Source organism: Zea mays, chromosome 5 (assembly GCF_902167145.1).
Source record: "Zea mays cultivar B73 chromosome 5, Zm-B73-REFERENCE-NAM-5.0, whole genome shotgun sequence".
Taxonomy (NCBI): domain Eukaryota; kingdom Viridiplantae; phylum Streptophyta; class Magnoliopsida; order Poales; family Poaceae; genus Zea; species Zea mays.
This window is the reverse complement of record NC_050100.1, coordinates 166,551,065-166,577,732: the sequence shown is the minus strand read 5'-3', so window position 1 is coordinate 166,577,732 and position 26,668 is coordinate 166,551,065. Positions and strand designations below refer to the sequence as shown.

The 26,668-nt window shown below is 47.0% G+C and overlaps 1 protein-coding gene across 1 annotated transcript; it reads right to left on the bottom strand.

The window, feature by feature from the left end:
- Positions 1–14,193: 14,193 nt before the first annotated feature.
- LOC100281479 (protein binding protein) lies at positions 14,194–16,908 on the bottom strand. Its single transcript, NM_001154397.3, has one exon. The coding sequence runs from the start codon at positions 16,743–16,745 to the stop codon at positions 14,706–14,708; it is 2,040 nt and encodes a 679-aa protein (NP_001147869.2). The 5' UTR covers positions 16,746–16,908; the 3' UTR covers positions 14,194–14,705.
- Positions 16,909–26,668: the final 9,760 nt, after the last annotated feature.

The following is a 26,668-nucleotide window of genomic DNA, read 5'->3' as shown; positions in this document are numbered from 1 at the left end:
TTGCGCACTTGGTTCACCAAAGTCTTGAGCCGGTTGTACATGTGTTGCGGCTCCTCTCCTTTGTGAAGCCGGAACCGACCGAGCTCCCCCTCGATCGTTTCCCGCTTGGTGATCTTGGTGAGCTCGTCTCCCTCGTGCGCGGTTTTGAGTACATCCCAAATCTCCTTGGCGCTCTTCAACCCTTGTACTTTGTTATACTCCTCTTTGCTTAAAGAGGCGAGGAGTATCGTCGTTGCTTGAGAGTTGAAGTGCTCGATTTGGGCCACCTCATCCTCATCATAGTTCTCATCCCCTACCGACGGTACCTGTGCACCTAACTCAACAACATCCCATATACTTTTGTGGAGCGAGATTAGATGAAATCGCATTAAATCGCTCCACCTAGCGTAATCTTCACCATCAAAAGTTGGTGGATTGCCTAATGGGATGGAAAGTAAAGGTGTATGTTTGGAAATGCGAGGGTAGCGTAGGGGGATCTTACTATACTTCTTGCGCTCTTGGCGCTTAGAAGTGACGGAGGGCGCATCGGAGTCGGAGGTAGAAGTTGATGAAGTGTCGGTCTCGTAGTAGACCACCTTCCTCATCCTCTTGTGCTTGTCGCCTTTCCGATGTGGCTTGTGGGAAGAAGATTTTTCCTTCTTCTCTTTGTGGTGAGAAGAAGATTTCTTCTCCTTCCCTTTGTTGGAGGAGCTCTTCTTCTTCTCCCTCCTTTTGGTGCGGGACTCTTCCGATGAAGTGCTCCCGTAGCTTGTAGTGGGCTTTTCGCCGGTCTCCATCTCCTTCTTGGCGTGATCTCCCGACATCACTTCGAGCGGTTAGGCTCTAATGAAGCACCGGGCTCCGATACCAATTGATAGTCGCCTAGAGGGGGGGTGAATAGGGCGAAACTGAAATTTACAAATATAAACACAACTACAAGCCGGGTTAGCGTTAGAAATATAAACGAGTCCGCGGGAGAGGGCGCAAAACAAATCGCAAGCAAATAATGAAGTGTGACACACGGATTTGTTTTACCGAGGTTCGGTTCTCTCAAACCTACTCCCCGTTGAGGAGGCCACAAAGGCCGGGTCTCTTTCAACCCTTCCCTCTCTCAAACGGTCCCTCGGACCGAGTGAGCTTCTCTTCTCAAATCAAAGCCGGGAACAAAACTTCCCCGCAAGGGCCACCACACAATTGGTGCCTCTTGCCTTGATTACAATGGAGTTTTGATCACAAGAACAAGTGAGAAAGAAAAGAAGCAATCCAAGCGCAAGAGCTCAAATGAACACGGCAAATCACTCTCACTAGTCACTAGGGTTTTGTGTGGAATTGGAGAGGATTTGATCTCTTTGAATGTGTCTAGAATTGAATGCCTAGCTCTTGTAAGTGGTTGAGAAGTGGAAAACTTGGATGCAATGAATGGTGGGGTGGTTGGGGTATTTATAGCCCCAACCACCAAACTTGACCGTTGGCTGGAGGCGTCTGCTCGATGGCGCACCGGACAGTCCGGTGCACACCGGACAGTCCGGTGAATTATAGCGGAGCGGCTGTCGTGAAAACCCGAGGATGACGAGTTCCGGAGGCCGCGGTTCGTTGGCGCACCGGACATGTCCGGTGCACACCGGACAGTCCGGTGAATTATAGCGCGCCGGCCTCCGCGAATTCCCGAGGGCGAAGGGTTGAAGTCGAAGTCCTCTGGCGAAGGGTAGAAAACGAAGTCTACGGGCGCACCGGACACTGTCCGGTGCACACCGGACAGTCCGGTGCCTCCAGCCAGAGGTGCCCTCGGTTGCCTTATTGCTCCTTTGTTGAATCCAACACTTGGTCTTTTTATTGGCTAGATGTGAACCTTTTGCACCTGTATAACTTATACACTAGAGCAAACTAGTCAGTCCAATATTTGTGTTGGGCAATTCAACCACCAAAATTATTTAGGAACTAGGTGTAAGCCTAATTCCCTTTCAGCAGGTTAGGGGCATATTGTCTTCGGTGGGCTCTTGGTGGGTGGATTGGGTGAGGGCGAGGGCCTTGCCCTTCCTTGCGGCAAGCAGTGCTGCCTTCGCAGCCTCGTCAGCCTTCGGGTTAGCTCTCTTGGGTGCCATCGCGGGTGGTTTGGTCGTAGCACGAACGGTGGGCGCCAAATGTTGGAACTTGCTCTCAGCAGCAAAGAGGCCAACAAGAGTGAACAGTGGTGACAACAGGGTTACGTGCTCGGGGGCAATAGCTCTGTTAATCTAGCCTCTCACGGGCACTGTGCGGGGGTATTTATAGGTATCTGAGTGCCCAGCGCCTTGTGTTAAGGACGCATGTGCCCTCAGACACCTAGTTTATCCCCAGAATATTCCCATAAAGCAGGGTTACAAGCTGTAATTACAAGCATGCCTTTACAAATTAGGCCCGTAACACAAAGGCGGCCACGCAGGGCCCGTTACAATGGGCCAGATCACACGTGGGCCTCAGAGCTGAACGAGGCCGCGCCGCGGGAAGGCGTCGTCGCAGGCCTTCGTCTGGTGCCGAATGGAGCGAAGGGTGTCCCTGCCCGTTTTGTCTCTGTCAGACCAGCGACTGCGGCGAAGGCCTCGAGCGAAGGGTGGCGTCTTTGCCTTCGCCCCAACACATACTTCTAGCAAATTTAAACTTTTCATTCTCTAAGTTATGCTCGGCAATTTTAGCATCTAACTTTGCTATATGATCATTTTGTTGTTTAATTAATACCATGTGATCATGAATAGCATTGATATCAACATCTCTACATCTATCACAAATAGACACATGCTCGATAGTAGATGTAGAGGGTTTGCAAGAATTAAGTTCAACAATCTTAGCACGCAAAATATCATTGTTATCTCTAAGATTGGAAATTGTAACATTGCAAACATCTAAGTCTTTAGCCTTAGCAATCAATTTTTCATTTTCATTTCTAAGGCTAGCAAGAGAAATATTCAATTCATCAATCCTAGCAAGTAAATCAACATTATCATCTCTAGGGTTGGAAATTGAATCAATACAAACATGAGAATCAACCTTAGCAATTAATTTAGCATTTTCATTTCTAAGGTTGTCAATGGTCTCATGGCAAGTGCTTAGCTCACTAGACAATTTTTGACATTTTTCTATTTCTAGAGCATAAGCATTTTTAACCTTAACATGTTTCTTGTTTTCCTTGATTAGGAAGTCCTCTTGGGAGTCCAAGAGATCATCCTTCTCATGGATGGCACTAATCAATTCATTTAATTTTTCCTTTTGTTCCATATTAAGGTTGGCAAAAAGGGTACGCAAGTTATTCTCCTCATCACTAGCATTATCATCACTAGAGGACTCATATTTAGTGGAGGATTTAGATTTAACCTTCTTCCTTTTGCCGTCCTTTGCCATGAGGCACTTGTGGCCGACGTTGGGGAAGAGGAGTCCTTTGGTGACGACGATGTTGGCGGCGTCCTCGTCGGAGGAGGAGTCGGTGGAGCTCTCGTCCGAGTCCCACTCCCGGCAAACATGGGCATCGCCGCCCTTCTTCTTGTAGTACCTCTTCTTTTCTCTCCTCTTTCCCTTCTTGTCGTTGTCCCTGTCACTGTCACTTGATAATGGACATTTAGCAATAAAGTGACCGGGCTTACCACACTTGTAGCAAACCTTCTTGGAACGGGATTTGTAGTCCTTCCCCTTCCGTTGCTTGAGGATTTGGCGAAAGCTTTTGATGATTAAAGCCATCTCCTCATTGTCGAGCTTGGAGGCGTCAATTGGTTGTCTACTCGGTGTAGACTCCTCCTTCTTCTCCTCCGTCGCCTTAAATGCCACCGGTTGTGCTTCGGACGTGGAGGGTTCATCAAGCTCGTTGATCTTCTTTGAGCCTTTAATCATACATTCAAAGCTCACAAAATTCCCGATTACTTCCTCGGGAGTCATTAGTGTGTATCTAGGATTACCACGAATTAATTGAACTTGAGTGGGGTTAAGGAAAATGAGAGATCTTAGAATAACCTTAACCACCTCGTGGTCGTCCCACTTCTTGCTCCCGAGGTTGCGCACTTGGTTCACCAAGGTTTTGAGCCGGTTGTACATATCTTGTGGCTCCTCCCCTTGGCGAAGACGAAAACGACCGAGCTCCCCCTCGATCGTTTCCCGCTTTGTAATCTTGGTGAGTTCATCACCTTCGTGCGCGGTCTTGAGTAGGTCCCAAATCTCCTTTGCATTCTTCAACCCTTGCACCTTGTTGTATTCCTCCTTGCTTAGAGAGGCGAGGAGTATGGTTGTGGCTTGTGAGTTGAAGTGCTCGATTTGGGCCACTTCATCCGTATCATAGTCTTCATCCCCTACGGATGGTACCTGTGCTCCAAACTCAACAACATTCCATATACTTTTGTGGAGTGAGGTTAGATGAAATTTCATTAAATCACTCTACCTAGCATAATCTTCGCCATCAAAGGTTGGCGGTTTGCCTAATGGAACGGAAAGTAATGGAGTATGTTTAGATGTACGAGGGTAGTGTAAGGGGATCTTACTAAACTTCTTGCGCTCTTGGCGCTTAGAAGTTACGGACGGCGCGTCGGAGTCGGAGGTCGATGTTGATGAAGTATCGGTCTCGTAGTAGACCACCTTCCTCATCCTCTTTTTCTTGTCCCCACTCCGATGCGGCTTGGGGGAAGAAGATTTTTCCTTCTTCTCTTTGTGGTGAGAGGAAGAAGATCTTTTCTCCTTCCGTTTGGAGGAGTCCTTCTTCTTCTCCTTTCTCTTGGTGCGGGACTCTTCCGATGAAGTGCTCCCGTGGCTCGTAGTGGGCTTGTCGCCTGTCTCCATCTCCCTCTTGGTGTGATCTCCCGACATCACTTCGAGCGGTTAGGCTCTAATGAAGCACCGGGCTCTGATACCAATTGAAAGTCGCCTAGAGGGGGGGTGAATAGGGCGAAACTGAAATTTACAAATATAAACACAACTACAAGTCGAGTTAGCGTTAGAAATATAATAGAGTTCGCGAGAGAGGGTGCAAAACAAATCGCAAGCGAATAATGAAGTGAAACACGCGGATTTGTTTTACCGAGGTTCGGTTCTCTCAAACCTACTCCCCATTGAGGAGGCCACAAAGGCCGGGTCTCTTTCAACCCTTACCCTCTCAAACGATCCCGCGGACCGAGTGAGCTTTCTCTTCTCAATCACTTGGAACACAAAGTTCCCACAAGGACCACCACAAGATTGGTGTCTCTTGCCTCAATTTACAAGTGAGTTTGATCGCAAGAAAGAATCAAGAAAGAAGAAAGCAATCCAAGCGCAAGAGCTCGAAAGAACACAAGCAAATCTCTCTCACTAGTCACTAGGGCGTTGTGTGGAGATTGGAGAGGATTTGATCTCTTTGGTGTGTCTAGAATTGAATGCTAGAGCTCTTGTAAGTAGTTGGGAAGTGGAAAACTTGGATGCAATGAATGGTGGGTGGTTGGGGGTATTTATAGCCCCAACCACCAAACTAGCCGTTTGGTGAGGCTGTCTGTTCGATGGCGCACCGGACAGTCCGGTGCACACCGGACATGTCCGGTGCGACAGCCACGTCACCAAAGTCGTTGGGTTCCGACCGTTGGAGCTCTGTCTTCTGGGCCCGCCTGGATGTCCGATGACGCACCGGACATGTACTGTTGAGTGTCCGGTGCGCCAGCATGGGCGTGTCTGACCTCTGCGCGCGTTGGCGCGCATTTAATGCGACGCAGGTAGCCGTTGGCGCCAGAAGTAGCCGTTGCCCCGTTGTTACACCGGACAGTCTGGTGTACACCGGACAGTCCGGTGAATTATAGCGGAGCAGCCGAAGTGAATTCCCGAGGCTGGCGAGTTCCTGAGGCCGCTCTTCCTTGGAGCACCGGATATGTCCGGTGTACACCGGACAGTCCGGTGAATTATAGCGGAGTTGCCTCTGAAATTTCCCGAAGGTGACGAGTTTGAAGTTGGAGTCCTCTGGTGCACCGGACATGTCCGGTGGCACACCGGACAGTCCGGTGCGCCAGACCAGAGGTGCCTTCGGTTGGCCCTTGCTCCTTTGTTTGAACCCAATACTTGGTCTTTTTATTGGCTGAGTGTGAACCTTTGGCACTTGTATAACTTATGCACTAGAGCAAACTAGTTAGTCCATTGATTTGTGTTGGGCAATTCAACCACCAAAATTAATTAGGGACTAGGTGTAAGCCTAATTCCCTTTCACTTAGTAATTGCTAATAAAATTTTTACCAACTTATAAAAGCAATGCTCAGCTTCAACCTTCATTTTGTTGATCAGCCTTACACTTCACTTGAACTCCCACTTTTGGTGAGTTCAAGCACATTATTCCCCACAACTTGTTGAGCTATGAACGTATGTGAGCTCACTCTTGCTGTCTCACACCCCCCACAGGAGAAGAACAGGTGGTCGAAGAGGAGCCGCCTAACACTGAGGCTTTCGACTTGATCTAGATGTCGTCTCCTAGTCAGCTTTGTGGCGCGAGGGAATAATATTTAGTTCGCTTTATTTTATCATTTATTTTTATAAGACTTCCGCTATGTAATAAGTACATTTATGATATTAATGATATTTATCTCTATGCACTCTGTTATTATATGTGTTGTCTTCTCTAGCGTATATATGAGATGCATCCGGTTTTGTTCCTTAAATCTGGGTGTGACAGATCCCGAGGTGGCGACGAGCACCACGACTTAGGTGGAGTGGGTTGAGTAGTGAAGCACCGAGAAAAAGTTAGATCAAAGTCTAGTTTTTATTAAATTTAGTCTAATGTACTATGTAAAAGTTTATTTATTTTATTGTATATCTAAGTTTATGTATAAGAGTTTATAAAAATTAAGGTGGGGTTGTGGCCCCCGTTGCCCATCCCTTGCGTGATTGCGTCCGCCACTTTAGGGCTTGTTCGGTTCTCTCCCAATTCATATGGATTGAGGGGGATTGAGGGGGTTTCAATCCCTAGTAAGTCAAAATTCCCTCCAATCCGTATCAATCCCCTTCGATCCATATGGATTGAAAATAACCGAACAAGCCCTTAGAGTTGTTTTGGGTTATTGGATAATACCAAGACCTTATATTTACCATGACCTGGGCATATTCATGGTGTGCAATAAAATTTACCATTGCGAGAAAGTTTGAGAAATCCTCATTCTCTTTGGTGAATTTTGAGATCGTGATCGTTTCAACATGATCTGGGTGTCGACGTTTTAAGGATACGCCCTTCAACATCTTCTGAAATATCCCTCCCCTCCCTCTCTTCGAGCATTCAACATTACGAGGGACCACTTAACAGCATAGTACGTAATTTAGATGCAACTCAGATACTAATTCAGATCCTATTTTATCTTATATGGTTTTTTCATAATGGTAAAGATGAATATATTTTTCTGGACATAATAGATTATATCAATAGTGTTTGAAGACTGCTAAATTGATTGCTGGATTCTTTTTATTCTTAAGGCTAGTTTGGAAATATCATTTTTCTAAGAGATTCATATTTTTCCAAGAGAAAATGAACTAATTTCTCTTACACCCCGTTTGGATCATTGGAATTGAATTCCATTCTAATAATAATAATTTAGGCATATATCAATTAAGCTAATTCGGTTTTATGCAAAATATATTTGTATATTATTATTAGCAATATGTCAGAGATATTTTTATGCTGCATTTTTACTATAGAGGAGTGAGACGAAGAGTGTCATGTAACTTACAGAGTAGAAACAAATTCTACTAATGCATACAATCATTTCCCACCCTCCACCCCATGAATTTGAGATAGGCTTATATCTAAACTTTGGAAAGCAGTGGAATGTCAAATTGCAAACTAAATAAGTTACTTTATTGAGTGAATTCCAATTCCTCTAAAATGAAGTGATCCAAACGCCCCGTTAGAAAAACGAAAATCACTTGGTAAAATAGTGTTCCCAAACTAGCCCTTAGCAGAATTTGTAAAATTTATTTTTCTACACGTCTTAGGCATTGGGATAGAACGGGATAGGACGGTTTCTTAAATAAGGTTGTTTGGTTCAGGATCAAGTATTGAGATAGGACTATTTCAATGTTGTCTCTAGTTATCTCTCAAAATTGAAGGGACGAAAAAGGACGCTAAAGAAGATCCCTATCCTGGCTGTACCGTAACCAAACGCACTCTAAGTATGCGACGAGGACTTTAGGCTGTCCTCACCGACTGCCATAGATACAATGAAGTTTACAATAAGCGTGTAACTTTACAATTGTAAGTTTATAGTTCTGTATACAGAAATAATGCATTGGTAATTTTTTTTATTGTGACATCAAACGCAAAATGCCAGTGCCAAAACACCAAAACTGAGTATGAATCCAAATCCCAGAGATAAAGAACTCTATAACTGTGCTGTGCAAATGGAGCACCAAAACCAAAACTATGCACAAATTTCGAACAAAGGATTGGTGCTTTTACTGTCAACGGTTGAACACCAAGCAATTTGGCTCACCAGAGGTCCCCATCTTCTTCAAAATGAGAAGCGAAACCACGGCGACGCCGATCGCTGTCATCGTCTGCCTCGCCCTTGGACAGGAAGAGGAAGGCGTGGCCGGTCAGCATCTGCTCCCTGAGGTTCTTGATCGCCTCGTACCTCTCGGCGTCCTCGTCCTCGTCCCTGCCGGTGGTCCCGCCGTCGCTGCATCCGTCAGCCGCCCAGTCCTGCTCCGGCGCATCTCTCGTCGCTTCAGATCTACGATCGAAGGCGCCGGCGTCGGCGCCACATTCCGTTGCTCTGTCCGAAAGTGAGCCGTGCGCCGACGTTGCGTTCTTGGCCGTCGTGTCCCTGGACCTGGAGGTGGTGGTGTAGCTCCAGCTGTTGCCGTCCATGTTCAGCTCGATGTCGCTGCCTTCCGAGTCGTCGTCGTCGTCACCAGCTTCGGCATTTTCTTCCTGTCCGCTCTTCTCTGTGACCAGAGGATCGATGCCGTGGACACCGAATTCGGAGGCAAGGACGATCTGCAGCTGGTGATCCTCCTCCTCCTCCTCCTTGGCCATTTCATGGTGGGCAGGCGTTTGTTCTCGACGTTCGTTGCCCAAGAAGGCCTCGAGCTCCTGGCGCAGGCGGTCGACGGCGGCGTTCTTCTCCTCGAAGTGTAGCCTCGCCTCCGCCAGCTTCATCCGGACCCGCTCCTCGCGCAGCTCGTCGGCGACCTGCAGCATCTCCCTCTCCCGTTCCAACTCCTCCAGCGCGGTGGCGGCGGCCTCCCGCCTGAGGCCGTCGTCGTCCTCCGCCTCCGCCTCCGTGCCGCCGCCAACGTCTCTGGAGGCGAGCTCGTCGCACACCTTCTCCAGGCGCGCCCTCGCCGCCCGCTCCAGCCCAAGCTCCCGCGTGGCCGCCCGCAGCGACGCCTCCGCGCCCGCCAGCGCCTCCGCCAGCTTCGTCCCCACCCTCTCCGCCCGCCTCCGCGCCCGCCGCTCGCCGTCGAGCTCCGAGGCGACGAGGCGCGCGGCCGCCGCCGCCTTCTCCCTGTGCCTGCACTTCCACGCGCGCACCTCCTCCGCGAGCTGCCTCCGCAGCAGGCGCTCCTCGCCGTCCACGCCGCGCCTGCGCTGCTGCTTCACGAGCTGGCGCGCGGCGTCCAGCTCGGAGCGCAGCGCCGCGAGCACGGACGCCGCCGTCGGGTTGAGCGCGCCCGCGGGGCCCAGGACGTTGGCCAGGACCCTGACCAGCTCGTTGGAAGCGGTCAGGCTGTTGTACAGCTCCTGCATCTGCTCCGTTCTGTTGTCACCCTGGCGTGCTGGAGTGCGACCCTGAGAAAGGGTTCATAGATTGTTCAGATCAGCAAATGAACAGAAACTTGGAAGAGGTTGATTCAGCAAAAAATGGAGGTTGCTTCAGCATTAGTTTATCACCTAACATAGCATGGGCAGGAAACGAACTCGATGTAAAAAAAATTCCATTTCAAGGACAAGTGCATGATTAGGCGGCGCTGACAGACACACAGTGAGAGCTGAGGCTGTCGTCGTGGGCTCTTCAACTAACCTCTGTACCGGCTGAAACACAGGTCCCAGCTAACCGTCGTCAATTATTCGCGTCGCCGCATAACTAACAGCCTAAGCCTAGGGGTAGGGCCGTAGGGGAGAATCGCATCGCATGAGCAGATGAATTAATGGATGAATAAACAAGCCCGGTTGGTGCAGAGTACAGGCGGCGGGAGCAAGCGGACAAAGATCCGCATGTGGCTGTCAGAAGACGATGCATAGTTGGCAATAATTCATACGGGTTTCTATATATTGCAGTTCAAACAGCTGTTTTTAATCTGAAGCAAACAACCAGTTATAATAATGATTTTGTATAATAAAATGGCTTGATCAAATTTAATGTAAAAAAGTCAAACGAATTCAGGGAGATATGCACAGCCTAACCACGAGATATGCTGAGAAAACAAGCTCGACTCAAAAAGGTTCAGAAATCCGCATCAGAAATGCAGGCAGAGGAAAAGCTGCAGGATTCGGTGCTGTAACACTACCCAATCTCAACTGTTTTTGAACTTCTTCTTTTGAATGAAGATCTGTAAATATAGATACTTGCAAACGTATTGAGAGCAGGCATTAAGTTGGTGAAGTAAGTGTACAGTCATTAAGCGAGCAGGCAAAATGTCGAACACATCATATTATTCTTTCATACGCATAATAACTCGACCAGCACGGAGATCGGAACTTACACCCACAGAGCCACCACCGCCACTGGTGATCGCACTCGCATCTGAGAAGCAGTGGCCATGCGCACGGCCGTTGTGCCAGCTCCTGCCCCCATCACCGTCCTTGAAAGCCCTGGTCTTTCTCCTCGACAGCTTGGACAACTGCGGGAAAGCAAGAGAGAGGCAGACTCTCAGAGCAGAGCAGGACAATGCACAGCGAACACAATATGACACGGCAGGCGCGCGGCGCCTCACACACCACCTCGACCGACGCGCTGCACCGGTGATCCGAGCAGCTCCGGCGCTTGGCGGCCGCGTCCCACCCAACGTCCCCTTCCTCCTCCAGGTCCTCCTCGAAGGCGCTGGCGAGATTCCTGGCCGACGCCGCGGACCGCGCGTCGACGTCGGCGTCGAAGTCGGCGTGGCGGTGGTGGCGCCGGTTATTCCAGGACGGCTCCCACGTCATCCTCCTGCTGCTCGATCACGGCGACGCGATTCGACGCCGACCCTCCGGCCGATCAGGCGCGCGCTCCGCTTCGCCCACCTCCTCCGACGGCGGCCACGGCGCGGCGCGGCGCTTGCGGATCCTGGCGGCGGTGGAGACTCCCCTGGCCAGCCCACCGCCCAGCGGCGGACTCACTCAGCATGCGGTCCTGGCTGCATTCAGGTACATTACATCACATGGTAAGGACGGCGCCCTCGTGCCATGACAGAGAAGAAAAAAAAAAGGCAGGAACAAAACTCGGACTCGGATCATCAACTGGTGAAAGCGCGCGCGCGGGGTGGGGGTGGGGAAGGGAAGAAAAAGGAGGGGGAGAGTCGAACGAAAGGGCAGTGCAGTGAGTCAGAGTCAGATCAGATGGGAGGCGGCTTTTGTTTTGTCGGTGTGGTGACTGGTGACTATAGACTTGGCGCCGGAAGGGAATAAGAAGCACGCGCCAACGGATCTCACCGCCCCCTCCCTCTCTTTCTCCCTGCCTATGAATTGAATAGGGTAAAAGAGACAGTACTGGTAGTCTACTACAGCAAATGCAGCAAATACGATTAGGATTGGGGGGTACTCTGTCTGTGCAGAGAAGACGTACCCCCCTGCAAAAGATCACGCACAGGCACAGTACAGGAGTACCAACGAAGCTAATAAGATACAGACGAGATGACAACAGGAAGGACCACAGCAGGATCAAACTGTCAAAAAGAAAGAAAGACCATTCCTAGAAATAGAAATACCAGTGACAAAATCGAATCTCAGTAGGACAAGAACACACAAAAAAAAATAGGAAATCGACCTCCTGGTTCCAGTTACAGTGGTATCAAGCTCAACTCAAGGCTTGTGCGGCAACGAAGACGAGAAGCAGCGAGCGGATCGGAGCGAGAGCAAGGACGGACGGAGGGAGGAGAGCAGACAGGGTATGTGGGGGTGCGGGCGGGGTTGTATTGTATGTTTTGTATGCGATGGATGGATGCGGCGGGATGGCCTTGGCGGCATCATGCAGATCGGGAGCAGCAGGCAAGGCATGAGCTGTCTTGGCTAGCTGCCGCGTGCCTCCTATGATTGGGGATTCGATGCCCCTGCTTGTCTCTGATGAGCGAGCGAGCGAGCCTCTGAGGTGGCTTGGGTTCGCAAGAACAAACAAACAAGATGGATGAGAGGAGAGGAGTACACAGTACTACTCCATTATCATGGGGGGTTGGGTTGGGGAGGGGGCATGCATTGCATGAGCCAGAGCCACTGCATGCATGCATGCTGCTGACTGAGAGCTAGCTGTTTGATTCTGGGGTTTTTTTTTTGGCTGACTGGTGCATTGAATTGGACGAGCTAGTAGGTACATATATACTGCATGTACTGTACTTATCATTAGGAAACTAGGGTATTAGGGCACACAGCTCGTTGAGACTAAACCTCCATCTGACTGAGTCTGTTGTTTGTCGTCTCACTAGGCACTACCATAAAACGATCTGGAAAAAAATGGTCAGGCGACAGTCATACCATGGGTGACGAAGTGCCATACCCATACGGTTACCGTCGATCGGAGGGCTAGTGCTCCGACGTGCAGTGCAGTGCCAGTCAACCTCCAGTCGTCGGCCATGGAACGGACGGCCAGACTAATAAAGACTCGCTCGCTACAGGAGGGAACCGATCGAACGGGAAAACAATGCTGCAGCACATGGGGGCGGACGAAGAGGAGCTCTCTTGTTCTTCCTCATGCATGCTCACGCAGTCACGCTTTTTGAGTAGGGTAGGTAGGTTGGTAGGCAGGTAGGTGGAAGAGGATAGATGTCCACGTCCATGTGCTCCCGGATCTCGAGGCCGGTGATTTGGGGGGAAGCAAAGACCCAAGAGCGAGAGCAGACGACATGCATCCATGTACTGAGCGGCGAGCACGAGTCGTCGCCCGGACCAGGCCGGTGTGGATCTCGCGCGGCGCCCGCGCACGTCGCCGCCCGCCCCCGCCCGGGACCATTGCGCCTCCCCGTCTGCTGATCTGCGGGATTCCACTTCGTCTCTGCTACTGTTGCTGGGATCGTGGAGGCATGACGATAAATGCAGATCCGGGTGGTAGACGAGGAGGAGACCCACCAGATGGAGATGACCATGAAGATTGTGGCCAAGCACTAGGTGGTGCCGTGGTGGTGATGGACCGTGGACGGTGGTGGCCATTGGCCAACACTCGGGGTCTTGCGTTATCAGTAATTCATAATTGGGCTGGGCTTTGACTCACTCGAGTAGAGCCTGTTGTTTTTGCTGGGTCCTTTCTAGCACGATCGTTTGTGGCCCGGCCCAGTCATGGAATAGTAGGCCCACACGCCACACCGACTCCAGCGCAGCCGCCCACCCAGACCCAGCCCACGAGTGTAATACTACTGAACCTCAACGATTTTACTAAGAGGCAAAGTACAAGTATATATTATCAGGAAAAGTAGTGACTCAGTCGTTCCACTAATGATGCAACTCTGCTTCGACCAAATCTCCCCACTTGGGGGGACAGAACGTTGTTCGAAATCCGAGATAGTATGACATCCTGCAGCTCATCTTGCTGTCTAAGGCAAGCTTCAAATAACGATACTACTATTAGTATAATTTCCAATCCCCATGCAACCAAACAAGCCCTAAAACACTCTGCAGTGAACTATAACTGCACTCTGATTTCCAAACTCGACAATGGTAGGGGGGCCATGTCGATCCATTGGATCCCCTTGATAAGTTGATATCACTTTATTTGAACATGAGACCCCTTAAAAACATCCCAATTATGGTAAAGACATCACAACTATGGTTTTCCATGTATTCGGGCCAACCAGGTCTCAAACGCAGGGCCTCTCATTTCTTTTATGCCAAATTGATTACATGTATAAACAGTGTCCTAAAAGCATAAATAATATTTTAGGACGTGCGAAAATCCACGGATACTTCAACACACTGCTTGCAGCATGCGCCATATAAATTAAACTTAGCTATGAAAAAGTAACGCGCGGTAACAGAGAAATGATTTACCATCAAAGGCTAAATGGCAGAGTTCCTTGCACAAGGTGCCCAGAAGTCACAAGTCAAGTAAAGAAACAATGAAGTCAGAGCTGCCACTAGTGTCAAGAATGACTGAATGAGCTAGCTGGTAAACTTTCTTTTTTTTCCTATATTTGCAAGTACAAGATGAAAAAAAAAACCTTTTTTCTGTTTAGCATAACATATTTGTCCACCATCATCAAAAGACTACGGCTGCACAAAACATGACTAATGTGGCAGCCCCTTCAAAAGAAAGAAAGAAAGAAAGAAATGTGTCAACCCCAATTGATCGAACCAAATAATTCCCTTGGACACTCTTTACCCTACCTAGTAGCAAATTGCCTTATGACTAATGTGAACTAGTCAGCACAGATTGCAATTCACGACAGGACAACAAATGTACAGCATTCCTTAGTTCACACTATGCAGTAGTAAGCATATCAAAAGGTTCACATCTTGTATTACAGTACTGTAGTGACTACTATGGGAACAAGCATCCAATCAACAGATGCGCTGTGTACAAAAGTTCATCAATATCAACCCATCAAAACAAAATCGTACCTGCAACATGGATCCGGCCAACCACGAACTATGCTCTTCTCCTAGAGTGATTGGCAGACACTGGTGATCCCTCAAATAAATCGGATAGCTGGCTCTCCAAATCTTCCGGTGTGTACTTTATATACTTTCCTGGATTTCTTCCCCCGTCCACTTGATTGCCATATCTGCCCAGAAAAGCACGATAAGCTGGAATCACGTTTTCAGATATTGATATCTTCAGTTCTTCCCGGAGCTGAGGATCTGGAACTTTCCAGAGTGTCTGGTTCCTGTAAATTTCCTCAAAGGCCATGTTGAAGTTTTTGAACCTTTCCTTGATGGACATCCTCGAACTTGAATGCCCACTGCCGCTGCCACTGCCACTGCCACTCCCACTCCCACTGCCATGTCCATCTTCCTTGAAATAAGACAAAGGCTTCGTCCACGAAACCCTTAGGTAGCTCTTTGAATACTGTCGAATCTTGCCACTCCGCCTCTTTATCCAGTGATCACCCAAAACCTTCCCCAGCTCTGAATCCTTTACCTTCTGAACAATATAGAGCAAATTGTTCATGGCAAATATGCACTCCAGGGCAGCATCGTCATAGAGCTTAGATTTTTCCTCCAAATTGGCCTCCAGGTAAGATATCAGCTTCAGAAGACGCCTTCCAAAAGGGGTCATTCTCTCCAAGTGTTCCTGATCCTGATCATCAGAACTTCTGAAAGTATCATGATCACTGCTGTCATCGGCCAAGAGTGCATCAAGTGTCTCACTGTAAACAACCAGCAACCTCAAATAGTTCATGACATAGCGTGTCATTGGGTGGATCTCTCCAGCTGCCATCGCCCTCCTTGAGGTCTCCTGCTGTAACATCTTCCCAAACTCAAACAGGTTACCCCTCACGGCATCCCCAAGCCTATCAAGAATGGCTTGCACGTCACTGATCACGCCATCCCCAGAACTTCCTATGCACAAGTCCTTCATTTCAGGGATCACCTCTGCAAGTGCCTCATACATGTCAAGGATCCGAGGGACCTTCTCTGGCGAGCGGGGGCACACCGCCACGGCACCCCCAAAGCTAAGAATCTGCATAATGCATCCTTTGGTGGACTCAAGGAAGCACGCATCCATAAGTTCATCAGACGCATCGAGCACCTGGTCACAGAGGCGACGCTCACCAGCCAGCAGCACGCGCACGACCGTCTTGACCCCGTGCACCCACTTCTTCATCTTGTCGTTGAGCAGCTTCCACTCGATGCGTTGCACATCGTCGATGCTGAGGCGCTCGACGCCAAGCACGGAGAGGTACTCGTCGAGCAGGTCGCGGCGGATGCCACAGTAGGCGTCGGCGAGCTCGCGGGCGTATCCCGCGCGCGCCATCCGGTGGGCGATGGCGCGCAGGTCTTCGACGGCCTCGGGGCGCACGGGATCGAACACCTGGTCCTCAAAGGGGTTAGATCCGAGGGAGGCGCCGCGCGCGGTCTCCGGGCCGGCGGGGGTGGCGTCGAGGCTGTGCGGCGTGGCGGCGTCGAAGTCGGGGCAGGCGTCGAGGTCGTCCATGGACTCGAGCGAGAGGCGGCGGAGCGAGAAGAAGAGGCCCGTGGGGTCGATGGGGACGGCGTGGCGGACCATGAGGTGGCGCAGCTCCTCCTCGAGGCGCACCATGGCGAGCTGGACGGCGACGCCGGCCCGCGCGCCGCCGGGGCCGCCGCGCGCGAGGTGGTCGATGGCGACGTCCACGGCCGCGAGGTACTGCGCGATGTCGTCCTCGGGGGCCTCGAAGACGAGCGCGTCCGGGGTGGCGTCCCAGAGCTGGATGAGCTGGTCGGCGGCGTCGAAGGAGGCGGCGGCGGCGGAGATCTCGGAGGCGGAGGCGGCGGTAAGGTCGGGGGAGGGGAAGAGGTGGTCGTTGGTGATGGAGGAGAGGCGGTTGTCGAAGCCGGAGAGTATGCGGATCATGTCGTCAGCGGCGTTCTTGGAGGTGGCGAGGGACTTGACGATGTGCTGCGCTGCGGCCAGGACCTTGTCGCCGCCGGCGGAGGGCGACTCCAGCTCCTGCTGGGGCGGTGGCGGGGGCACCGACGACGACATCACCGTCGGTCCGCTCAGTCTCGAGGTCGGGTGGGGATTTTTGGAGCCCGAGGCGGAGGTGACTTGGGAGTTACGCCGTTGCCGCTGCCGGCCGGCTGCCGCTGCCTTTGTTTGACCGCTGCGTTGGGTCCCTGCGGAGTCTGGGGAGTGTGTGCGCGGTCGGCGCTGCGTCACCGGGAGGTCAAGTGTGTGTCAGTGCCATTTGTGTGACTCCATCTATTCCTCGGCAGTCGGCACTGCCAACCACACTGCTATCACCAGAATAGTACTTGTAAAAGAAGACGCTGTACTCTGGGCCGGCCGTGCCACTCCGACAGACGGTGCTCCGTTATTTTTAAACGAATTCCCTCGATAGCATAAATCATTTATACCGTCGCTATTCTAAAATAATTTATGCTTTCTCCGTCCAAAAAAAGTACGTAATATTAAAGGATTCAAATTTTATTATAAAATAATCATTATTTTCATTTCTCAATGCATAATTTTCTTCAGTCAACACATTTTTTTGTTCTAATGTAGCTATATCTCTATTTTCTGTCTCCCTAAATTTTCGCGACTAAACCTAAAACATCAACTGTTTTTAGACCAAATAAGCATAGCTTTTCTTGACACCATTCGAATTGTTCATTTCCCTTATATTTGAAATTTGCCTTTCCTTGCATTCCACTCCCACCAAAAATGCTGTTATGTTGTTTTAAAATAACTATGTTGCATCAATTATTGTAGAAAAATTCCTGAGTCTTGCCGACAAATAGAGTGTTGGAGGAAACTGAGGGTGTTTGGTTTTGAGGACTAAAGTTTAGTATGTGTCACATTAAACATTTAGATGTTAAATATAAGTATTCAATATAGTCTACTTAAATATAAGATGAAGAGTAAATAATAAGACAAAAAAATTTAAGCCTAATTAATAATCCATGATAGATGAAGACTAAATAATAAGATAAAAATTTAGCCTAATTAATAATCCATGATTAGCTATGTTTGTTGTAGCATTATGTTAACAAATCATGTACTAATTAGACTTATTACATCTCACTGGCCTCTGACTCGCCAGCCCCATCGTTGTGCCCCAACCGCGATGTCGCCTTTACCATCCCTCGTCGACAAGCGCTTCGAACCGCTGCCGCAAATCTCCATCGCCCTGGGCCTCTTCAAACGGTGGGGCAAGAACAACCGAGGGGAGGAGAAGGCGTCGTCGCTGGCGATGCATGGTTGAACAGCCGAGAGATAGGAGAGGAGGCGATTCGGATTCATAGTTTAGTTTTATAAGGCGATCTGGATTCCAAGTTTATTTTTATATTGGTTATTGGTAAATAGTTTGTGAGATATTAAGGTCGATGATAAAATATATATTGCTTGGCTAATATTTTATCAAATATTTATGTGTCGTCAACGTACGGGTACTATACCAGTAGAGTTTTAAAGACAAAAAAATCACCAATGTTTGTTCATTAGATTATAATACACAAGATAACATATGCATGTCCGGGCTTTCAGTATAGGATAATACTTTATGTCTTGCGTGGTGGATTTGCTCTCTTTTTATGTCGACAGTTACACGGTAGATGCAGACAATATATCTCTATCGAAAAAGGAAAAGAAATAAAAACCATGATTATATGTCTTGCTCACGTCTCCCTTCTCTCACCGGTAAGGCAAGAATCGACTTACGATTTGATAAAAAAAATCTCTTCCACCAGTTCATAATCCCAGCCTCCAGAGATAGGATCTATGAGCTCAAATACATGTGCAACCGAGCTGGTACCTCATGGTGGGATTGGACCCATTGAGAGCTTGTTTGTGAGTAAGATGATTCAATGAAATTGGAGAGACTAAAATTGTTTTTATTTAAAATTAAATAGTAAGTCAATTTTAGCCCTCTAATCCTCTTTATTTTCTTTGCTGCGAAAGGGCCTCTAGCTGAGTTGGTTAGGTGGTCTGAGTAGCACTCCTCAGGTCCTGGGTTCGACTCTCCGTGGGAGCGAATTTCAGGCTGTGGTTAAAAAATCCCCTCGTCTGTCCCATGTCAAAGCACAGGTCTAAAGCTCAGCCCCAGTCATGGTCGTTGTCACATGGGCTTTCGATGCCGCTGTGTATGGGTGAGGCAGGGGTTCAGTGGTTTTCTCGACATGTGTGAGAAGGTCTTCTTCTTAATATAATGCTCGGGGGCTGTCTTACTTTTCGCAGGTCGAGTTTTTTTTCTTTGCTGCCAAATATATCCTGAGAAATCCCTAGATAGCCAAGGACCCTTCCAAACATTTAAAATACTAGTGTATTGCCGCACGCCCTGCGCGCGGTGTTAAATCCGTTTATGTGATCTTAATTTATACATAAATAAGAAACAAAGAATGTACTATCCACTTATTGCTTCTTCCAACGACTCATCATCGATAAATCTCGTCATGTGCCTTTAGAGTGATGCTAGATGCCAGCAAATATCAAATATTGGTCCTATATCAATTTCACAGTTACTATGATAACATACCTTGTCAGAAAGTGGGCAACTTAAAGGTCTTCCTTCTACCTTTTGAGCTATACAAAATGGAAAGTTTCATGTGCATGATGAGTACGGATGTGATAATGGAAGACTAAGAATAAAGTCTAGGTGGTGTTTACTTTTTTGCATGGACATTTAAACTAATGGAAACCTATTACTATTGCATATGTGCTTGAAACAGGAACACATGCTAGTAATTAATAGTTTTGGTATGCACCTGTTGCCACCAAGCACCCAGCTCAGCATCACAGACATTTCATACTTGATGAAAAATCTACCACCAACTCTTCCAGGTTGTGGTATCCACAACTTTGACGGAAACTATAGGTAAACAATTTTAGTATGCAGTTAAAGTAGTTTCAGTATAGAGTTCTTTAGTAATGTGCTGGGGAAAAAGAAAATGATTAAAAGCTATAAAATGATGTTCATAATTGTTATCGGAACACGTTCTCAGAAAGTATGTAGAGGCCATGTAGCTATATGAAAACAATAATAATAGCTTACTGCTTAATTTTTCACATATTTAATTACTGCATTGAACTAAATTATGCCCATAGCTGCATGAACCCAGTTCAATTGAACAGGAACATGGAACTATATCTCTAAAAAATGTAACTACAAAAAAAGAGGGTCAATGTTGTTTCAGAAAGATAGAAATGTTTGTAGAGGTGTGTAATGTGGTGAAATGTCTGAAGAATGTATCAATGTTGAGAATAAAATTGCATGGCATTAAACTAAAGATGATCTTAAATATAACATAGAATGCTCTGCAACATGTGGACACATGAGAAAGAAGAATCTTGTTAATTCAGTTCAATTGAACTGGAAAATGAAACCGTATCTTTTAAAAAATTAGGCACAAAGGCACAAAAAAGAGGGTACATGTGTAAATGTATAAGAGATTGTGAGATTATGCTTGAGAATGTAATCCTTTGGGTGGTGATTCAATTGTATCTGTTGGACCCCTTTCTCATTAGGCACTATTGCAAACTGCACATATGGAAGGTAGTTGTAAAGAAGTCAAGATGTTCATTAATTTGTTTTGTTTGCAACTAAAAGTATAGTAGGATTGTACGAAAGTGAAATTGTTATGATATGAACATAAGAAGCTTAGGCAAAAGAGAGAAATATGGCATGTTAGTAACAAAAAATTAAAATTGTACCTTCGTGATTTATTCATCAATATCATCCTCTCTGGATTGGTAATTGGTGGATACGTAAGATTCTTACGGACCTACAAAAAATAGTGTATTATTTTAGCTTCATTTAGAAAGGTTCTTGAATAAGAGGTATCATACAAATGTAGGAGTTGTAGCCAATAATTTTAAATATGTTTGAAGGGAAGCATGTAGGGTCATAGCTGAAGGATGGTATACACATTATAGTAAATGTGTCATCTTTGTGGTTTGGTAAACGCAGTGCAAGTTAATCTTGTAGAATTTGCAACATGAATATGAAAGTCGCCTAGAGGGGGGTGAATAGGGCGAAACTGAAATTTACAAATATAAACACAACTACAAGCCGGGTTAGCGTTAGAAATATAATCGAGTCCACGAGAGAGGGCGCAAAACAAATCGCAAGCGAATAAGGAGTGTGACACGCGGATTTGTTTTACCGAGGTTCGGTTCTCGCAAACCTACTCCCCGTTGAGGAGGCCACAAAGGCCGGGTCTCTTTCAACCCTTACCCTCTCTCAAACGGTCCCTCGGACCGAGTGAGCTTTCTCTTCTCAATCACTTGGAACACAAAGTTCCCACAAGGACCACCACAAGATTGGTGTCTCTTGCCTCAATTACAAGTGAGTTTGATCGCAAGAAAGAATCAAGAAAGAAGAAAGCAATCCAAGTGCAAGAGCTCGAAAGAACACAAGCAAATCTCTCTCACTAGTCACTAAAGCTTTGTGTGGAATTTGGGAGAGGATTTGATCTCTTGAGTGTGTCTAGAATTGAATGCTAGAGCTCTTGTAAGTAGTTGAGAAGTGGAAAACTTGGATGCAATGAATGGGGGTGGTTGGGGGTATTTATAGCCCCAACCACCAAACTAGCCGTTTGGTGAGGCTGTCTGTTCGATGGTGCACCGGACAGTCCGGTGCGACAGCCACGTCACCAAAGCCGTTGGGTTCCGACCGTTGGAGCTCTGACTTCTGGGCCCGCCTTGATGTCCGGTGGCGCACCAGACATGTACTGTAGAGTGCCCGGTGCGCCAGTATGGGCGTGCCTGACCTCTGCGCGCGCTGGCGCGCAATAAATGCGCTGCAGGTAGCCGTTGGCGCCTGAAGTAGCCGTTGCCCCGCTGTTACACCGGACAGTCCGGTGCACACCGGACATGTCCGGTGAATTATAGCGGAGTTGCCTCTGGAATTTCCCGAAGGTGACGAGTTTGAGTTCGGTCTTCCCTGGTGCACCGGACATGTCCGGTGGTGCACCGGACAGTCCGGTGCACCAGTCCAGGGTGCCTTCGGTTGGCCTTTGCTCCTTTGTTTGAACCCTTTCTCTTGATCTTTTTATTGGCTTATGGTGAACCTTTGGCACCTGTATAACTTATACACTAGAGCAAACTAGTTAGTCCAATTATTTATGTTGGGCAATTCAACCACCAAAATTATTTAGGAACTAGGTGTAAGCCTAATTCCCTTTCAATCTCCCCCTTTTTGGTGATTGATGCCAACACAAACCAAAGCAAATGGAAAAGTGCATAATTGAACTAGTTTGCATAATGTAAGTGCAAAGATTGCTTGGAATTGAGCCAATAAATGTTACTTACTAGATATGCATGGATTGTTTTCTTCATTTTTAACATTTTGGACCACGCTTGCACCACAAGTTTTGTTTTTGCAAATTCTTTTGTTTATTCTTTTCAAAGTCTTTTTGCAAGATAGTCAAAGGTAAATGAGTAGGATTTTTGCGAAGCATTTTCAAGTTTGAAATTTTCTCCCTTTGTTTCAAATGCTTTTCCTTTGACTAAACAAAACTCCCCCTCAATAAATTCTCCTCTTAGTGTTCAAGAGGGTTTTAAGATATCAAATTTTGAAAATACTACTTGCTCCCCCTTTAGAACACAAAGAGATACCAATTTGAAATTTATCAATTGAAAATCATTAATTTTTAAAATTAGGGTGGTGGTGCGGTCCTTTTGCTTTGGGCTCATACTTTCTCCCCCTTTGGCATGAATCGCCAAAAACGGATACTTTGAGTGAGATATAAGCCCTTTCCTAACTATTTTCTCCCCTTTGGCAAATAAAACATATGAGTGAAGATTATACCAAAGATGGAGAGTGAAGCGGAGCGACGGCGAAGGATGAGTAGTAGAGTGGTGTGGAAGCCTTTGTCTTCGCCGAGGACTCCAATTCCCTTTCAATATACCTATGACTTGGTTTGAAATATACTTGAAAACACATTAGTCATAGCATATATAAAGGAGATATGATCAAAGGTATACTTATGAGCTATGTGTGCAAGTTTAGCAAAAGAAATTCCTAAAATCAAGAATATTGAGCTCATGCCTAAGTTTGGTAAAAGATTGTTCATCAAGTGGCTTGGTAAAGATATCGGCTAATTGATCTTTAGTATTAATATATGCAATCTCGATATCCCCCTTTGTTGGTGATCCCTAAGAAAATGATACCGAATGGCTATGTGTTTAGTGCGGCTAAGCTCAACGGGATTATCCGCCATGCGGATTGCACTCTCATTATCACATAGAAGAGGAACTTTGGTTAAATTGTAACCATAGTCCCGCAGGGTTTGCCTCATCCAAAGCAATTGTGCGCAACAATGGCCTGCGACAATATACTCGACTTCGGCGGTAGAAAGAGCGACCGAATTTTGCTTTTTTGAAGCCCAAGACACCAAGGATCTTCCCAAGAACTGGCAAGTCCCCGATGTGCTCTTTCTATTAATCTTACACCCTGCCCAATCGGCATCCGAATAACCAATCAAATCAAATGTGGATCCCCGAGGGTACCAAAGCCCAAACTTAGGAGTATAAGCCAAATATCTCAAGATTCGTTTTACGGCCGTAAGGTGGGATTCCTTAGGGTCGGATTGGAATCTTGCACACATGCAAACGGAAAGCATAATGTCCGGTCGAGATGCACATAAATAAAGCAATGAACCAATCATCGACCGGTATACCTTTTGATCCACGGACTTACCTCCCGTGTCGAGGTCGAGATGCCCATTTGTTCCCATGGGTGTCTTGATGGGCTTGGCATCCTTCATTCCAAACTTGGTTAGAATATCTTGAGTGTACTTTGTTTGGCAAATGAAGGTGCCCCTCTTGGAGTTGCTTGACTTGGAATCCTAGAAAATACTTCAACTCCCCCATCATAGACATCTCGAATTTTTGTGTCATGATCCTACTAAATTCTTCACATGTAGATTCGTTAGTAGACCCAAATATGATATCATCAACATAAATTTGGCATACAAACAAATCATTGTCAAGAGTTTTAGTGAATAAAGTAGGATCGGCCTTGCCGACTTTGAAGCCATTTGCAATAAGGAAATCTCTAAGGCATTCATACCATGCTCTTGGGGCTTGCTTGAGCCCATAAAGCGCCTTAGAGAGCCTATAGACATGGTTAGGGTACTCACTATCTTCAAAGCCAGGAGGTTGCTCAACATAGACCTCCTCCTTGATTGGTCCATTGAGGAAGGCACTCTTTACGTCCATTTGATGAAGCTTGAAGCCATGGTAAGTAGCATAGGCTAATAATATGCGAATGGACTCAAGCCTAGCTACGGGTGCATAGGTTTCACCGAAATCCAAACCTTCGACTTGGGAGTATCCCTTGGCCACAAGTCGAGCTTTGTTCCTAGTCACCACACCATGGTCATCTTGCTTGTTGCGAAAGACCCACTTGGTTCCTACAACATTTTGGTTAGGACGTGGAACTAAATGCCATACCTCGTTCCTCGTGAAGTTGTTGAGCTCCTCTTGCATTGCCATCACCCAATCTGTATCTTGGAGTGCTTCCTCTACCCTGTGTGGCTCAATAGAGGAAACAAAAGAGTAATGTTCACAAAAATGTGCAACACGAGATCTAGTGGTTACCCCCTTATGAATGTCGCCGAGGATGGTATCGACGGGGTGATCTCGTTGGATTGCTTGGTGGACTCTTGGGTGTGGCGGCCTTGGTTCTTCATCCTCCTTGTCTTGATCGTTTGCATCTCCCCCTTGATCATTGCCGTCATCTTGAGGTGGCTCATCATTTTGATCTTCTCCTTCATCAACTTGAGCCTCGTCCTCATTTTGGGTTGGTGGAGATGCTTGAGTGGAGGAGGATGGTTGATCTTGTGCATGTGGAGGCTCTTCGGATTCCTTAGGACACACATCCCCAATGGACATGTTCCTTAGCGCTATGCATGGAGCTTGTTCTTCACCTATCTCATCAAGATCAACTTGCTCTACTTGAGAGCCGTTAGTCTCATCAAACACAACGTCACAAGAAACTTCAACAAGTCCTAAGGACTTGTTAAAGACTCTATATGCCCTTGTGTTTGAGTCATATCCTAGTAAAAAGCCTTCTACAGTTTTAGGAGCAAATTTAGATTTTCTACCTCTTTTAACAAGAATAAAGCATTTGCTACCAAAAACTCTAAAATATGAAATATTTGGCTTTTTACCGGTTAGGAGTTCGTAGGATGTCTTCTTGAGGATTCGATGTAGATATAACCGGTTGATGGCGTAGCAAGCGGTGTTGACCGCCTCGGCCCAAAACCGATCCGGTGTCTTGTACTCATCAAGCATGGTTCTTGCCATGTCCAATAAAGTTCGATTCTTCCTCTCCACTACACCATTTTGTTGTGGGGTGTAGGGAGAAGAGAACTCATGCTTGATGCCCTCCTCCTCAAGGAAGCCTTCTATTTGTGAGTTCTTGAACTCCGTCCCGTTGTCGCTTCTAATTTTCTTGATCCTTAAGCCGAACTCATTTTGAGCCCGTCTCAAGAATCCCTTTAAGGTTTCTTGGGTATGAGATTTTTCCTGCAAAAAGAACACCCAAGTGAAGCGAGAATAATCATCCACAATAACTAGACAGTACTTACTCCCGCCGATGCTTATGTAAGCGATCGGGCCGAATAAATCCATGTGTAGGAGCTCCAGTGGCCTGTCACTCGTCATGATGTTCTTGTGTGGATGATGAGTGCCAACTTGCTTCCCGGCTTGGCATGCGCTACAAATCCTGTCTTTCTCAAAATGAACATTTGTTAGTCCTAAAATGTGTTCTCCCTTTAGAAGCTTATGAAGATTCTTCATTCCAACATGAGCTAGTCGGCGGTGCCAGAGCCAACCCATGTTAGTCTTAGCAACCAAGCAAGTGTTGAGTTCAGCTCTATCAAAATCTACCAAGTATAGCTGACCCTCTAACACTCCCTTAAATGCTATTGAATCATCACTTCTTCTAAAGACAGTGACACCTACATCAGTAAATAGACAGTTGTAGCCCATTTGACATAGTTGCGAAACGGAAAGCAAATTGTAATCTAAAGAATCTACTAGAAAAACATTGGAAATAGTATGGTCAGGTGATATAGCATTTTTACCCAATCCTTTGACCAAACCTTGATTTCCATCCCCGAATGTGATAGCTCGTTGGGGATCTTGGTTTTTCTCATATGAGGAGAACATCTTCTTCTCCCCTGTCATGTGGTTTGTGCACCCGCTGTCGAGTATCCAACTTGAGCCCCGGATGCATAAACCTACAAAACAATTTTAGTTCTTGACTTTAGGTACCCAAACGGTTTTGGGTCCTTTGGCATTAGAAACAAGAACTTTGGGTACCCAAACACAAGTCTTGGAGCCCTTGTGTTTGCCCCCAACAAACTTGGCAACTACCTTGCCGGATTTGTTAGTAAGCACATAAGATGCATCAAAAGTTTTGAATGAAATAGCATGATCATTTGATGCATTAGGAGTTTTATTTCTAGGCAACTTGGCACGGGTTGGTTGCCTAGAGCTAGATGTCTCACCCTTATACATAAAAGCATGGTTAGGGCCAGAGTGAGACTTCCTAGAATGAGTTCTCCTAATTTTGCTCTCGGGATGACCGGCAGGGTACAAAATGTAACCCTCGTTATCCTGAGGCATGGGAGCCTTGCCCTTAACAAAGTTAGACAAATTTTTAGGAGGGGTATTAAGTTTGACATTGTCTCCCCTTTGGAAGCCAATGCCATCCTTGATGCCAGGGTGTCTCCCATTATAGAGCATACTTCTAGCAAATTTAAACTTTTCATTTTCCAAGTTATGCTCGGCAATTTTAGCATCTAATATTGCTATATGATCATTTTGTTGTTTAATTAAGGCCATGTGATCATGAATAGCATTAATATCAACATCTCTACATCTAGTACAAATAGAAGTGTGCTCAACAGTAGATGTAGATGGTTTGCAAGATTTTAATTCTACAACCTTAGCATGCAACA